This window comes from Pelecanus crispus, chromosome 11 (assembly GCF_030463565.1).
Source record: "Pelecanus crispus isolate bPelCri1 chromosome 11, bPelCri1.pri, whole genome shotgun sequence".
NCBI lineage: Eukaryota > Metazoa > Chordata > Aves > Pelecaniformes > Pelecanidae > Pelecanus > Pelecanus crispus.
In genome coordinates this window covers 26126733-26144048 of record NC_134653.1, presented here as the reverse complement: position 1 = coordinate 26144048, position 17316 = coordinate 26126733, and the positions used below count along the sequence as shown (strand labels likewise).

General features: G+C 47.0%; 1 protein-coding gene across 1 annotated transcript in view; it reads right to left on the bottom strand.

The window, feature by feature from the left end:
• The window catches only part of BICDL1 (BICD family like cargo adaptor 1), a 52415-nt gene that overhangs the window by 3879 nt on the left and 31220 nt on the right, over nt 1-17316 (bottom strand). The window contains exons 3-9 of the mRNA XM_075718771.1: nt 12398-12514; nt 10230-10376; nt 9050-9229; nt 8528-8746; nt 7209-7352; nt 3873-4003; nt 1079-1199 (exon numbers count right to left, since the gene is read on the bottom strand). Of these exons, the coding sequence (XP_075574886.1) occupies nt 1079-1199; nt 3873-4003; nt 7209-7352; nt 8528-8746; nt 9050-9229; nt 10230-10376; nt 12398-12514 (1059 nt within the window). The remainder of the gene's footprint in view (nt 1-1078; nt 1200-3872; nt 4004-7208; nt 7353-8527; nt 8747-9049; nt 9230-10229; nt 10377-12397; nt 12515-17316) is intronic.

Genomic DNA, 17316 nt, shown 5'->3' with positions numbered 1-17316 from the left:
GTGGCAGTGAATGGAGCAGGCGAGGGGATGACGGGTGCTTGGCAAGGGTGCGGAGAGCTCACCTCAAAGGCAGGAGGGGTGTACGACTAAAGCTGTTGGTACAGGAACTGAGAAAGGCCACTAGATCAGAAACCAAAGGAGCCAGATAGTAAAAAGCCCTGAGGAAGCAAACTGTAAGCAGGAGAAAGAAAAGAAGAAAGGAAAAAAAAAAAAAAAAAAAAGAGAAACGAAAACACAGTGGAGTTGAAACAGGAGTGAGGTTGTACAGGAGAGGTTTCTACTGGTCAGGTTGGTTGTTAGTAGAGTTGGGGTCTTGCATGGTCTGCAACAGATTACTATAACTGGCACGGACCTTTTCTCTTTTATCTGCCTGTTTTCTATTAAAGTAGCCCTCCCTTGATGCTAGTTTCTGGGAGGATGCAGGTTTGTCTGCTCTCAAGGGCTCTCTGCCTTTACATGGGCTTTCCCCACTGAACCCAAGTAGAGCATCTCCAGGGCAGCCGCTGAACTGCTGTGGGTTTGGTTTTTTTTTTACCTTGGTGGAGAGCTGGGATTTTAGCTTCCCCATCTTGCTGGATCTTCTGAGCTGATGAAAACAGTGCAGCTGTACCACAAAACAATCACCACAACCTCTCTGCCTCCCACCTTTCTGCTCTGTTATGGAAGTGCAAGGACGTGCTGTGCCCACACATCCCCAAGGCTGCGCCTGCCCAGGGACACCTCCTGCACAGACACCTTCCCTCCCCAGGCCACAGCAGGTTATTCTGCAAAGTGTGTGCCACCCGTGCCGCATGCAGCCATAAGATACAGTTTGTTTCTCCATTTTAAATGGGTATTCCTGTATAATTAATTAACAGCTCACAGCTGAAAGGCTTTGAGCAGGGGAGGGCTGTGTTTCACCCCCCTGAGCACCACTGCATCACTGGCTCCTGCAGAGCTGAAAGCAAACACTCCTATCTATGGATGCTCAGGCTGAGAACGCAGCAAACCCACCGGGAGGGGGAAAAAGTCACCCAAAGGTGCCTCCTGGGCCACATGCCACCCAGACCCTGCCCTGAGGTGACTGGGGGCTGCTCACCTGCCAGGCCTCCAGCTGCTGCGAGAGGTTCACCTTCTGCTGGATGGCGTCCAGCAGCTGGCTGTTGAGGGACATCATGTCGATTTTGCACTTGGCCAGCTCCACCTCCACCGCGTTCTTCCTGGGGGGAAGAGTGAGAAATTGGGGCATGTGACTTTTTCTTTTTTTTTTAAAAGAAAGTGTTAAACATATCCTTGAGGAGAAGTCAACAATTTCTTTCATTGGCAAGTCTCCAAATCCTAAAATGTTAATCTCCATTGTGTTCTGGACAATCTATTCATCTGAAGAGTGGGACAGAACTGTAGACATCATTATCATAAAACCAGCAGATTTCTGGTAAGCACACTATGAAGAATACAAAAAGATATTCAGATACACTGCTGTGTAAGATATATATAGTGTTGTCTGGATAATGTGCAGGATCTGCCATTAAAAATGGAGATCTAAAATACAGTAGAATCTACATATAAATATTTTTTCCTTTTCTTCTGTTTACTAATGCATAGGAAAGGAAATGGTATGTGCTAAAAACCAAATCATCTGTGTCTGATCACTTGATCAATAAGTTGCAATATAAAACAAACAAACAAACAAAACCTCAGAGTACAACTCTGCTTTCAGTTGGGACTTGGAAGGAATAAATGAAGGAAGAAAGTTTATCACAGCACATGCTTTTTAAGAATGACAAACTGTTAAAATTGTTTGAATTAAATGTTATGCTTTAAGGAAAGCTCCCAGTTTCAGTGGGGTTGTGCTGGCCCTTATAAATATAGCTGCTGCATTTCTTTCCAGGCATTTGGTGGCCACCGGGCATGTGACACCATGGCCAAGGTTGCCCAAAGGGCCTGAGTGTTCGGTGGCTGAGATGTTCCAGCTGTTACTGGCTAGTGGAAAGGAATTGTCCTCTAGGAAGGAGCAATTTCCTAAGCTGCCCAAGCTGGGAAATGCTGCTTACCATGCTGAGAGCACACAGGTGAGCACAAACCTTAAGTTTTCAATCAACCGCCGTGTGATGGGAAACCATAACATGACTTGCTGGGAACCATTTTTCCTTGCAGACATTTTTGGGAGAAATAATTGCATCTTATTAACTGTAGCTAATTCATCACCTCCTAATAGCTCCCTTGTGCTCCCCTGCAGAAGAGCAATTTGGGAATTTGTGTTTATATTCCAGGTAGCCGTTGCTTAACACGTCCTGTTATAGGATCCTATTTTCCCATTACTTTCTGTGTTGCCAAACTTCAGCTTCAAGCCAAAAATTTTCCATGCCAGATGTCTGCCTCAGGCAGTGATTTCATTTCTGTTCAGAATTAGGGATTTTTTTGGGGAGGGCTTCAACAAAAGTGACTTAACCCTTGAAGTGCGAGGTGGAAAGCGTATCACAAGCCTCCCAGGCCTCTCACTGCCTGGGAGCAGCCCGCTCAGTCTGTGGAGGGATGCTTTCATTTCTAGCAACAAGACGCTCTTGTCTGCTTTCACTTTCAGCCACTTTCTGCTCATTAATCACCCGCCACTCACCCATGCACACTTGTCACGTCCTCCTTTCTCTGGGCTCCTGCTGCTGCAGGACAGTCAGCCGTAAATATTAGTGCTTTGTCCCAGCAGGGTCATTAACCGCCATGGAGAAGCTGTACCCTTCCACTCCTGGCTGTGGGTTTGAGCACCTTGAATAGCCTTTTGTTGTGAAGCTCCCCATTGCTGCTTGGATATTACTGGGGGATTTATCGTGGCGGCAGCGTGTTGCCATAGCCACAGCAGAACCAGCAACCCACACGTACTGGAAATGTCAGAACCACCTCTCTGCACCCGGCAGTGCAGCTGGGATGCTCCTGATTTTTGCCAAGAGATGGAGGTGTTACAGAGGACAGTGATGGTAATTTGGTAGCCCGCTACCCGGGCAAGAGCAAAACAGATGATCAGGTCACTTAAAAAAAGGTGAAGGGATTGTGCATGCTAATTTAGCTCCCCACATCCTCAGAGGTGCAATGTTCTTGTGCAATACTCTTGTGCTCCTCCTCTTGCCAAGGGCTTGAGTATTAGGCATTTCCATGAGGAGGTGGACTGGTGGTGTCCTGGCCCACATGCTTATTGAAGAGATTATCAAATGTATCCTTTCTGTCTAGAACACAGGGGGGTTAATATTTCTGCCCCTCTTCTCTGGGCAAAGAGCGCTCAGGGTAGTGTGGCAAGGCCAAGCACAGAGCCAGGGAAGTGGGGATGGGGTGCAGGGTAGCAAAACTGCACAGGTCTGCAAGGAGGATGGGGAAAATAAAGAGTCAAAACAGAGGGAGAAGAATCCTGAAAGGAGAAATAGAATTACAGGATTGGAGATGCAAAAAAGACCCTGGAACAGGAAGGGAGAGTGAGTGATCACAGAAGTGCTTTAGGGAAGAAGCCCAAGCAGGGCTGTAATGGGGATGGGCAGGAAAGCAGGGTTGAGTCTCTGGAAGCAAAAGAAGTATGACAAATAGGGCAGACCTAGTGTTTCCACTTGGTTCCCTGAAGTTCTCTCCTTGCTGTGACTCAGACCAGCACTAGGGATGGCAAAAACATGTTTCACAGCATCCTCCTAAATGCCCCCAATCCTGCCAAGGGGTAGCTCTGGAAATCAGCATCTCCAGTCCTGCTCCCAAGCTCCTGGCAGCATTTCCTAATGCCAGCAAAGCCAAGACTCACTCTATCACTTTGTACTGAAATTCATGTAGGGTGGGAGAAACCCACCCTGGAGGCATCTCCTGCTAAGGCACTCCATAACTGCTAACCCAGACTGGCTTTGGCTGTTCATACCACTTACTTGGCAATGGCCTCATCTCGGTCCCTGATGGCCTGCAGGAGCCGTTCACTTGACTCCTTGTCTTCAGCAGCACCTCGCAGCCGGTCCCGTTCCTCCTTCAGCGTCGTCATTTCCACACTCAGCAGCGTGACCTATGGGCAGAGGGAGGGCATGAAACCCAGGGTTGCTCAGACAAATTCACCACGAGTCAGGGGAATAAAAAGCCACATGGGCCAACCTGGAGGCTGAGCTCCTCTGCTTGTAGGAGAAGCTGTGTCTGCTGGGAAGGGGCTGTTAGTGCTGGGGCAACCCCCTATGTGCCAGCTTGCCCCGGGATGCCAGCAGTCCTGGTCTGAGCAAGATGGGTCACCGGGATGGCCTCAGTAACATGCAGCACCAGCATTGAAAGCTGTGCAGCTGTGCGGGTCAGGACCCGCCTACAACTTTGCAGTCACTATGGCATCAGCACTGAAATATTGCCCCTCTCCAAGTGGTTTGTCTTGTGCACACATCCTCCGAGTCTGCCTGTTGTATTCTGATCTTTCCAGGGTTAAATTATTGCAAACATCATTTAGCAGCAAATAACACTTTTTGGAGGGGGCCGTTATGTCTCTTGAAGTAGTATGAAGCTGAAGACAAAGAATGTGAAAATTCCCTTTCATGCCATCCATGGAAGGTGTTACTGGCACATCTTACAATTTTAATTAGACTTTAAAATATGTGCAGAGTCTTAAATAGTCTGAGAAATGATCTATCGTTTTGGTCCTGTGCAAAGTGAGTTAATAGGGTGTGAAATCATGCAAGGATTGCATTAGCACAGCTTTGCAATATTTCATACACGTTTAATTTCTTTGTCTAGGGCACACACATGCTCTGTTACACTACTCCACCACCTGGAAACCCTTCCAGCGTTTGACCCACCTTCTTTCTCTAAATGCAGCTCAGTAGTGCTTGAATCCTCAAAGAAATCTTTAAACCGAGGGCAGACAGTCAAAAAGGGCCCATCACATCAACGGCGTGGGAGGATCTGCTGTTAGTGCTGCATGGCTGGGTCGGGGCGGGAGGAGGGTGCAAATGCACCCTGTCTGTGTGCAGAGGCTCCCTGCTGTGTGCTGGGGCTCCCAGGGAATTAGGGAGCTCTGCCTGAGCTGTGCCCTTCCACAGCCCAGCATGGGATACACCTCAGAGCAATGATGTGATGGAGAGCAGTGGTGGGAGCTACGTGAAAGGTGAACTTCTGCTGAAATCCCCAGGGACAGTGGATCAAGAGACCCAAAAAACTGCATTTGGGGATAGGTTTGGGGTTTTAACTGGTTTTCTCTGTGTTTCAGGTAAAAATGGCATGCCACAGAGAGAGGAAATGGACCAGGCAGAAGGTTTGAAACCACTTTCCAGTGTAGACAGAGGCAGGGGCGATTCCTGTCTCCACCAGCTCACCTTGCTCTCAGGCAGGAGCACTGAATGTGTGTGGTGCTACAAGGTCCCTAAAGCTGTTTAGGGGGAGTTCCCCTTTTATTGTATCAATACTAGTGACAGCACAGAGGGATGCGGAGGCAGCAAAGCACTGCTGTGCCGGGTGGACCAGATTTCCATGTGCCTTGATTTTCTTCAATACTGAACTGAAGACAATGTTGCCTCTTCTATGGGAAGTGAGACTAATTATTAACCCTGAGCAAGTGCGAGGCTGGGTTATGGGCAAAAGCTGCGGGAGACATGTACTTGCTGCGTGAAGCTGGAGTGCTTCTCCAAGAGCAATGTCTGCTGCATTTGTAGTTGTGCTCCATCTTTCTCCATATAACACAGAGGCATGAGGAGAAAGTAGAACTGCAGTCTTCCCTTTGCTCCCTAAATATTCAGAGCTTTGGTAGTCAGGGACCCCTAAAAGCAGAGACAGGTGGGTCCAGACTTGCGATTCAGGGGGGTCCTGTGGTCCTTCCTGGCTGGGGAGTTTGGGGAGACCAGCCACAGCAAAGAACAACCAAGTGCTGCTCCCTCCTGGTGTCCTGTCAAAGCCTCGTGTGCCAGGGAGGTGCTGTATCCAGACGAGCAGGCTGGTGTACGGATGGTAGCTCGAAACCTGTGAATAAGCCTCTAATGGTCTCTGTCGGCATAGGACTATGGCAACACAGCCAGAGGAGCATCTGGGCTCATGTCTCACTGGGGGCACAAGTCTGGACTCTCGAAGGTGTCTCTTGTGGTGGCCACATCACTGAGAGGAGCAGTCCTCGGGGGAAGGACAGGTGCCTGGGCTGCTCTCTTGCTGCAGTCTGCCTCTGAACAGCTGCTTTGTCAGCAAGTCTATTTCCCATCCTTGTATACATGCAGCCATCACTGCCAGGGGTATTTAATGATGCTCTCACTCTTTTTTCTTTGGCCCCATGGTAGGAGCTCCCATAGTCCTACATAAGGCTCTCAGACCCCAGGTTGTGCTGACTTCCTGAACAAGGATGTGTTTTCTTTTCTCCAAAGGGGTACGGTGAAAGGGCAATACAGCACTGCTGGCAAGACCAGCCAAGGGCGTTAATCCCTTTCCCTGCTCCAACACAGTTGGTGCTGCACAAGCAGCTGCACTAAAGGCTGCTTCTGCTGCAGCCTCCAGATCCCTTCCAGCATTTGGAGACTTGTCCCATAGAGATAGGGATTGCAGAACATCTCCTTGTGTGCCTGTCTCCATTTGCTGCTTTTGGCATAGGACCTCAGACACCGACAATGCTACATTCAGTGTGGATGCAGTGCTTTGGGTGTGGTGTTGGCTTTGGGGTTGGATCATTCGTTGCTGTTAAGATTGTCTTAGTTGGTCCCTGCTGGCCCTGGAGTGCTGCCTGGTGCCAGGCTGGCCATGATTAAGATTCTCTAGGTGTGCACTTATGAGGGTTTTGTGATGCTGCTGTGGAAGGGAGCGAACCTTGCACCATGCACAGCAGAGCAGCACTGTTTTGTCCATCCAGTGGTTGGATATACCCTTTACAAGGCCTTAGTGCAAGCAAGACAGGTCTGACTGGATACCAATGGGTTTCCAGTACCACATGTCAAGCAGCCTTGTACTTTGGGGTCTTCCGCTGAGAATTTAAGTGAGACAGGTTGGCTGAAAAGCAGATTAGGGGAAGGGTTTAAAGGAAGTTTGGCTGCTTGAGATGGTGTCTGGGATGGGCCCCAGACAACTGGTCAAACACTCTGATCCTAAATGCATGAAACCTCTGCACTCGGTTTAACAGAGTCTCCCTCATCCAACCATAACTGGTTTTGGCCCAAATCTTCCTGGGTTATTTATCATGTTGATCTCTTCTATGGAAGGCATGTCTTGGAGGATGAACACTGGTGTTACAAGACCACATGTAAAGTTTGGGAATTGCTAACCTGGCTGTGCAGTCGCTGCAGCTCCTCCAAACTCTGCCTCAGTTTTCCCCGTTCTCCCTCCATTAATTCCCTCAAGGCTCGTGAATCCTCACTTGTTCGCCTGATCTGTTCTTCTAAGGTGTCATCATCGCTTCGCCGAGAGCTCTGAGAGCGGGAGAGAAATCTCTTGCTCAGATTTCACTTTAAAAAAGGCAACTGCATTAATTTTATACTGGTTTGGGATGGGGGGTACTAAACAAGGAAGAAGAAAGTGTGAATGTGACTTCGGTAGAGTTTCAGTTTTGTTCCCATACACCTCCGCAGTGGAAACATGCTCAGCCAAGGGTAGTGCTTCTACACATGATAAAAAGAGCATGCAGACATGTTCTCACCTTTGCATAAACCACATTTACAGAGACCTCCTGACCACTTAGTAACATCTGGCTACTATCTCCATGTTTGTTAGACCTTTTGCAGGACTCTCTTTTATTTAACAAATATAACTTCATCTCTATGCTTAGCCTTCTTACCAGCTGCTACAGGTACTGAAACAAGGAGGGCGAGTACTCCCATGTGGGTCTGCAGTTGCAGGGTCTGCACCGTCTTCCTCACCATGGCATCTCAAATAAGTCATACTGGCAATGCAACTAGCTTGTGGGTGATGGAAATAGGGCTGATTTGAACCATTGCAAAAAGTGGGGTGTTTTATTGTAGTTCTGTGCTCCTGTGGATGCTGAGTGGTCCTCCATGCTATCCCCTCCTCCCCAGCAGCCCTGGGACCATACCCCACAGACACCATTTTGTGCCAGCAAAACCCTTCACCTGTCAATGGATTTGAGTCTGGCAGCTCGTCAAGACATTCGTACCCAGTGTCAATTTGCAGGGGCAGAACCTACCCACATAGGGGTTACAATGTTTTTGTGATACTATTTGCTAATAAAGCAAGGTTAGGAAAATCCTAAGAGAAATAATTGAACTGTGATGTGTAAGACAATCTGCAGTATTTCCACACTGAAACTCTAACTTACTGCAAATCTCAAACAAAGCCTACTTTCATTACTTTTCCAGAATGACTCCCGGCCCAATGATGGTTGCATGAGCTTGAAACTTATGGCAGTCTGACCACTGCAGGCTGAAACTCCATGTGCTCGCTTGGCTCAAATGGCTGACCATTTGAGACACATGGAGCTGGCTGTGCACTGTGACAGCCCATCTCTGTGGGCCACAGAGGTTTTCTTGGAGACTGGGGACTTCAGGATCCAGTGGAAACCTGCAGCAAGCTCTGTCACCTGGCCAAGGGGACATGCACAAGTCAAGCTCTCTCTGTGCCACTAACTTACCGTGGAGTCTGCCCCATCCAGCACATTTTGTATCAGTCTTTTCAGCTCGCTGAGAGCTGCCCGTAGGCTGCCAGCTGGGACGTCTTTGGCTGATGAGGTTTCTGAAGACTCATCCATGGAGGAGTCTGTAGAGACTGCTGAGTCTGCGCTGTCGTTTCCTCTGAGATGGGAGCAGAGATATCGCACTTGGCAATATGCTTCCCAGAGCTGCAGCCTCAGCTGGAACAAGAGAGCCTGACATTAGCCTGGGACATCAAGGAGATCCTCCTTCCATGGTGAAGTGAGGCATGTGATTGCCAACCTCACAAATATTTGTCTACCTTGCCATGCTGGTTTTGAAATGGATGCAGAGATTTACTTTCATATGGTCAAAAGAGTGTTGATACCAGAGCAGAGACCACAACCCCAATTTTCTGGCTCTTGGTTCAGTTCCAAATCCAGATCAAATGCATTAAACTCTCTCTCCCTCTGGGGCTGGTCACAGAGGTCCATGGGCTTTCCCAGGGGCCAAAGCGCAAATACCTGTTCTCGTTCTTGTTCCAGCTCCTCTGCCTCCATGCTCTGCTCTATCTCAGACAGCAGGGATGTGCTGGTTGTGTTGAAATTTTGGAGACTTCTCTCCTCACTGAGCTCTTCTACCTTCCCCTGCAGCTGCCGGTAGGACAGCCGTACCTCCTGGAGCTCCAGCTGGCTTTGGTGCAGCTTGCAAAGAAAATCAAACAATTTGTCAAGGAAGCAGGAAAAAAAAATATTAGTGGAGGTGATATGGACTGGATGAATTTCTTCATTTGTGAAGAAGCTGAGAGGGAGGAATGGGTGTCACAAAAGAGGGTTTCCAGACAGGAGGAAAGTACTCTTGGCTGGTATTGCTATTTATTGGAGCTTAATAATCTCCAAATGTCATTAGACACTGTTTAGACTCCAGAATATCCTGAAAGATAAAAATAGCAGGTTAATGAGCACTAAAACGAGGAACAGTGTGAAGAAGTGGCGACTCAGGAAAAAAATTTGCCGAAAATAACACAGCAGGAAATGAATCCAAAAAGAAAAGTAAAATAGAAATGCTTTTAAAAAATCTACACACATATATAAATACAAATACATTTTTAAAAAGGGAAAAAAAGATTCAGGGATGTTTTGGAGAGCTGGGAATCCGGTGGTTGTCAACCCACAGAAGAGAAATGAAAAAATCTGGCGCTCTGCTAAGATGCCTGAAGCCACAGAGGTGCCAGCTTCTTCTCTGGGAGTGACACACAGCTCTGAACACCATGGGGCTTGTTGGGAAACCATATGAGCAGTGAGAGCTACGAGAGCAGTTACTGCCCTCTGGACAGCGGGGTCTAAAGAAGCCCCTTCTGAAGCCAATTCTATTATTAAAAAAATAAGTAAAATGTACTGCAACTGAGTTCTCTGCTTTCTTTTATATTTCCCTCATTTCCCTAGCACCCTGTCCCACTCCCTTGCTCAGATCTCCCTCCCAGGCTGCTCTTTGCTGTCAAGATGCCCCACTACAGCTCCTGTTATCCGTCCCTATGGGGAACATGCAGGACCTTGCTTGCTGCCATGCTTACATGAGCCATTTTATTCTTCCAGTTGTTTTGTCTCCCAGCTCCTGATTATCTTCCTGGTCAATTTGACCCGAAACCACATCTTTCACTCCATTTTCCCCCCCATCGTCCCTGTCCCATTGCTGCCTCCTCACCTGCAGGTCCTTGTCATGGCTTTGTCTCTCCAGGATGAGGACTCGGTCCTGCAGCTCCTCCACAGTTCCTTGGAGGAGGTCGTTCTCCTCCATCATGGCACTAAGGCGATGCTCCAGCTCTCGCTTTCTGTCTGTCAGCATTTTGATCTGCAGAGGAAAGAGAGGTGATGTTGGACCTTGCACTTTCCAGGGAGCAGAGAGGAGGGAAATCACATTCCCAAGAGAGAAATGAAACAGCAAGAAGCAAAAGTATGCTCATACTTATTCTGTACCTGTATGAGAGAAATTGTATCTCTGTGTGTGGTTTAAAGCTTAGGAAGGCTCTGAAAGGAAACTCCTCCTTCCCTAGGCTGCAGGAGCAGCTCCAAAGGGGCTGGATGTGCATTGGCAGGAGGCAGAAATGTCAAAGTAGATTAAGCAGAGACCAGCCCTGCTCACCTCTGGTACCTCAAAATTTGCAAGACTGGGCAAAACTAGTTACTTGTCCTGGCTGGTCCCTGACTGAACATGGTGGCATTTTCTCCTGTATGGGTGCTGGAGACCAGAGGGTGAGCCTGTGGGATCCTACTTCCCACAGGGCTGTGCCACAGCACTGCCCATACACTTTTCTTAATTGCTGCATGTTCACCAGGTCCTCACCAGGGATTTTTCTGTCTTTTTACTTGTGAAGATTCCTTTCTGTGCCATGCTTATTTTTAGTCTCTGAGTGATTGGTTGCCTTTAAAATTGGTTCATTTCTTTTAATTGTCAAGGGCAGCAATTTCAGGTGAAGAGGGACAATGTGCCAAGTAAAACCTCTGTGATTCAGTTAGCTGGGATCAGTGCATAGGATGAATCAGCGCTAGCCAAGGTCACTTCTTGTTTAACCAAGAAAAAGTAGCCTTTTCCCAGATTAGTACACACAGGACCTCTCAGGACTGGGTGTGCCATTTACCAGTCCAGTATAACCCTAAACATTCCCTATGGCCTCTATTCAATTCATGGACCATAGACAAATTCAGCAACTTCCCACTGCTTTCTTGGCCTCTTTGCTGCTTTCCAGGTTGCTGGAAATATTTGGCTGCATGAAGAAATATTAGCAAAGTGTGTGGACTTGCTATTTCTGCACGGTAAAGGCTGCTGTAGGTATTAGAAAGCTGCTCTTAGGTGACTAACGGTTTCCGAGATGTGTCTTCCCACCACCATCATGATTTGCGTGGGCTGGAGAAAAGGGATGCGAGAAAAATAAGAGGTATAATACAGAGATTGTATCAAGAGTTCATATTTGGTATCCAAACCAGTAACGAACACCCTGTGAATGACCATATAACAGAAAAAGCATCACTCTGCTGTGGGCCCTGGGCCATAGGAAGGGCACAGGGGGAAAGGGATTGGGAAAGCAAGAGACGGGAAGGAGGTGAGGAGGCAAGGTGAGGCATGCACAGTGACAGGCATGCATGATGACAACAATGAACACGTGGGAAAACCCTTTCCGAGTCTCTATACTTACTTCAAGGACCTGCTGCTCCACACCGAGGGGAGGGGAAGAAAAGGTGAGGGACCAGCAGGGAGCAGGTGGGAGTGGAAGAAAAGAAGAAATTGAGAGATTTTAGGAAAAGCTCTTCCAAACAGCTTATAAATAAAAACAGCGGTAGGGTAGTAGAGTTGGACATCTTCTACCCCACTGGTTCCTGCCTACATGGTCTTCAGTGACCCCCATCAGGGAAGGGAAGAGCTAATGTACCAGAGCTAAACCAGGCAAGGGCTCCCTGCTTTTCCACATGCATGGCTCAGAGGCAGGAGAGGATTGCTGCTTTCTTTGCTAGCATGAGAAACAGGACAAAACCCCTTGCAGACCTTCCCACCATGTGCCAGAGTTTAATCTGTACTGGGCAGCAGCCCTGCAAGAGGCACAGCTATGGTTTAGCTCCTGGAAGATCCTTCTCATCTGTTCATTTTGCAGGTGTGCTTGTGGCCGAGGCAGTGGTGGAAGCTGGCTCGTGCCACCCCAGCCAGCCCTGGGTTGCAGCAAAAATCCTCACTGGGGGAGTCCTTTGCCCCACAGCTACCAGTCTTCTCTTGGTTTGCTCCAAGCAAGCCAGTTTACCCAGTTCAGAGGTGTTCATTATACAAGTTAAACCAGCCCTGACTACCTTTTGAAGGAGTGAGGCTGAGTGTGGGTGACTCACCTCAGCCTGGAGGCTCTCGAGCCGCACTATGTGTTGGCTGCTGGAGGAGTTCTTCTCCCGAAAGTCCTCCCGGAGAGTGTGGACCTGCAGGGAGAGCTGCCGCTCCACCTCCGACGCCTGCAAGGAGACACCAGCTAGCATTACCCTGGGGGTCATCCCATAGACTGAAAGCAGTTATCTCCTCCTGCCCATGGGAAGATCTGCCCCAGTATGATTTCTGCACAAGCCCTAGTTTTGGCAAAAACTCTGAAGCCTGCAGAATCTGGACGAGGGAAAAGCTCATCCTGGATGGACATTGAGGAGAGCAGCCATTTAGACTATATTTATTTTCCCCTGGGGCAGCCAAAGGGACACAGCCCATAACCTTCTTCCATTGCAAAATAGCATGGCAACTCCCATGCCCTATAGGGAATTTAGTTTTCCTCAAAAATAGTAGCCTGACCAGGGCTGAGGAGGAGACCAGGCCACTCACAAAGGCAGAGGGGAGGCCATCTCCATAGACCCCAGGAAACACTGCTATTAAATTTACACTTTCTAAACCTCTGAACATCTTTGGCACAGCTCTAAAATAACAAGTGCTCTTTGCCTCTGATTTCTGGCTCCCGTCAGGGCCAGACGGAGAAGCATCCGCTCCACATGACTGTCGGTGCAGTATCACTGGGCTTGGCCCTCTTTCCCTTTTTGAAGGAGGGATGCCCCATTTATGCAGGGTGGTTTCAGGACAGTGGAAAGGCCATTCCTACCTGCAGGATCCAGGCTACAGACAGTCTGCATAAATGACAGCTTAGACATGTTAACTACTCTCCAGACAGCTTTATGGCTGATTTTTACACGGTGAACACACTTGTTTAGGCTTATAAGAGAACATAAGGTTTTTATGATAAATCCCTAATGAGACAGCACAAATGGATGGTTTTCTATTTAATTAGCCTCCATCAGGTTCCACTACACTTAGGCACAGACCTCCCCCTCCGGCAGATTAGCTGGAAGTGAATTGATCCCCCTCAAGAGGTGGCATTGCTGTCCTGCTTGGGGCACAGAGCTGTACATCCAACATCCAACGGGGCAAATGCCATCAGCAGCCACAATGCCTTAGGCAGGGAGGTGAGATGGGAGGGAGGGGTGGGGCAAAAGGAGAAAACCTGCATTGGGGTCAGCAGATGTGGGCGGGTTCAGGGGTGCATCCTTACGTCTGGCAAATGTGGGTCAGGATTTGACCCAGGGTGCTCTGGTTGACCGGGAGCCCAAGGCAGCAGCTCCACCAAAGGGTGCAATGACTTTGCTCTAGCAGCTTGTGACCTGAGGAATGAACACATAGACCCAGCCTGAGCTGCCCACAAAGGCAGCACTACCCCCTTTTAAAAATGGTCCCTTATTTTGCACAGTCTGCAGCAAAATAATCCAAATCAGAAGCAAGGGGTAAAAGGCTGTTCCAGCTCCATCAAGTGGAGGAAACTGTGGTTGCCCCCAACACTGCTTGCTTGCAGAGGCAGCAGAAGACAGAATTGCAGCCACCAAAATCAGCCAGGCTCTGACCACTGGCTTCTGGAATGAGAAATGGTTTCCAACAATAAGAAATAATCTTGTCTACCAATTGGTTTTTAGTTCCCTTCTTATCCTGGATTAGCATAACTGGTCTTTTCCCCTTCTTTAAAGCCTCACATCAGAGGCCTTTGCGTGTCGCCCTCGCCTCATTTATTTAATAAAGCTTCCTTGCACAGGCAGAGTACACAAAATCTGATAGCACAGCACTACAGGAAGGGGTTGGTTATTTTAATTCCCTTAAGCAGCTATAGATTTCAAAGCATCCTGAGCAGCTATTAATTGGTGACACTAAAGAAGATGGATGGATTGTGCTTTTTTTGAATGATTCACTTGCTTTTGTAAAGACTGCTGAAACATCTTCATGCTGAAATACTCTGCAGGACCTATCAAGGATGAAAAAGCACCAGATGAAAAGCACCAAAGGATTTTGCCTGCAAGACGCTGACCACACTCCTAAGGAGCACAAGTGGTACCAGATGAGATGACACACCAGTATTTGATGGTTAACTGTATAACATAATTTATATGCTAGAACAATTCTATGTACGGACAGTGTAAATGTACAATATAGCAGTAAGAAACACGGGAGCGTTAATGGCATTGTAAAAATCCTGGTAAGACAATATATAGCTGCTGTTGCTTGTTCTGGTCCCCATGCTCAGGTTGGAGCCAGTGAAGGGATGGGCTGCAAGGGTGATCCAGATCGTGTAAAGTCTGTTATATGAAAGGAGACTAAAAAAGGACGGCTTGTTTTATCTCATGCAATGAATGCTGAGAGAGGACTCCCTATAAATACATCATGGATAAGCACACAGAAGGGAGAAGTGCTATTTAAGCAGAAACACAATTTTGGCAGAAAAAATTATGTGAATAAACTGGATAAGAGTATATTAAAGCTGGGAATAGGAAGATTTCTACATTCCCAAGGAGCTGCAGTAGGATTCCTTCTCCTGCACCATTACAGTAGGAGAAATGGTGGCAAAAATTAATTTTGTGATGGAGCTGGATCACTTTATCATGCAGATTCTTTCAGAGGGCTGCCTATGACAGAAGGGAAATGAATTGACCTCAAAGGTCCTTCCTGGTACTAGACTGCTTGCAGGACTATATGGTTTGTATTCACCAGCTTTAAATCATCATCTGGAATTTATCTACTTGCTGCTCAGCTTACCCGCTCACACATCTTATTCCTGCAGTTATAGCCCACATGGAGGGAAGAAAGGATTCACTTATTGTTAGCATTTAGGGCCCTAAACCAGACAGGATGCTACAGTGTCACCTCAGCACACACCATTCACATGAGATCATGCAGTAGAGAAAAGTAAAAATAATACTTTCTTTAGCCTCGTACAGTGCATAATACTCTCTCTGACCAGCCGTTTAACAGAAGTAAACAGAAATGACTGTATCACGTGTTTCCCTCCACAGGCGAACGAGGAAAAGTCTTCATCCAGTTCTTCTAGAGAGGGAAATGGCTGATACCTTTAGTCTCACCTTTGCAAAGACTTGATTTTTAACAGACATGAGACAAAGTCTTCTGAGCTGAGCTCTGGTCATGGAAACCCCCTTTTCATGCTACATTTGTTTCAGAGGTTATTAATATTGCTGCTGAACTACCCTTTCTAATTGATTATAAAGTCTAGATTTTAACATCAGTTTGCATTGTTTTATGGAAAGTCACCTTGACAGTCCAGTATTTGTCAGGCTTTATGGTGTATTTTCATACGGCATCTACTTGGGTTCTCCACACTGCTGTACATGTGTACATGCGTGTTTTAAACCATGAGCTCATCCCTGATTACTTCTAACATGCTCTTTTACTTAGTGTCTTCAGAAGATGTAACCTTCTATCTACATTTTCCCTTTATTGCTCAAATAAGCTACGGCTTTTGTTGAATTGAAGCGAGTTTCTTCTGCCTCAGCCAGCCTGGCTCTACTCTCATTATGCAAACTGTAGGACTTTCTCTTCCCCATCAATGTTTTCCTAAACAACAAAAGCTAAAACCTTTTGTGGTTACGTGAATCATTTAGCAATGCGTTGATGCTAGAGAGAAGTAATATTCTTTCCAGAAAGGCAGACATATATTGCTCAACATCATAGTTTTGCTCTGTAGTTAAGAAAGAATTAATTTCCTGGGTATAGGCAAATTAGCTAACACAGCCACCAGGCAGAATTTGAAACATATCTGCAAAAGCATAGACATCAATTCACAATTAGATGTATTCAATCAACTGTGAGATTTGTTTTCTGGACTTCAGGCAAGGTTTAGATGAGATTTGGGCAGTGCAAGAAGAAAGGAAGAACAAGAGGACATTTTGGCCTCTGCTCTAATTAAGGGTTTTTTTCCATTGCAAACTTGATTAAGTTTCTCTTATGATTAATTCTGAAGTGCTAAAATACACGAAACTGTGTAGATACTTGGCAGAAAAATATGGCTTACCAGTTACAATAACTCCAAGAGGTTTAACGTCTGGAATATATGAGAAATAAATAAATTAAATAAATGTAAAAAAATTGGAGCACTGCCACTCCTGTGAAGAGGGGATCTTTGAAATATTTGGGATGGACTGTGAGAAATGAATGGCCTGTAGGTTAGTCTCATTCAAAGAAAACCCTCTTTTGGGGGAAGATTTGCTAAATAAAACTAACTGCATACAAAATGTTCAGCTACAAGGCATGTCAGAAAGAAAAGGAGAATGGAAGATGTTTAATAGACTGTAGCTGGGTGAAGAAACCAATGTTTCCATATGATTTACTTCTGCAAACAAGATGATTCAAATTTAACAAAGGATACTGAAGATTTTCTTGCCTAAAATAGCTAAGATAGAGAAGTCCTAATTAGTGCTAAATTTGTAACACTCAGGAGAGCGTGTTACCCCTTTTACTAATTTGCTAATAGCTGAGTTCAAGGGACTCCCCATTCCCACTGTGGTACCATTAACACTTCAAACCACTAATCGCTGCCTCCCCTGGCTTTAGGTTCCTCGATTCCCAGCTTTTCTCTGGGAGGAAAATACATTTGGCTACTGAAATGCAAGCAAAGGAGGAAACAACAAACATGTTGCTTTAGAGTAATAATTTAAAAAAAGGACATTAATCTGGCTGCCGAGGGAAGCCCCAGAGGGTTGGGATTGCTGCCCCGCCACCACAGCCAGCACCCTGGCACCCTGGTGCCCACCGGCGGTGGCGGCAAGCCCGGTTTTCTGGGGTAGCCGACCCATGCCAAGGCAGCAGTGAGGCCGTGGCTATTTTCCAGCCCTTGGTATGCCGGTACCATAAGCAACCATCTATATTTTGCCTACCTGGAGGTTGCCCAGTTTGGGAATCTCAGAGAGATCTTTACCAAAGCTTTTAATTCAGGTCAACTTTAAAT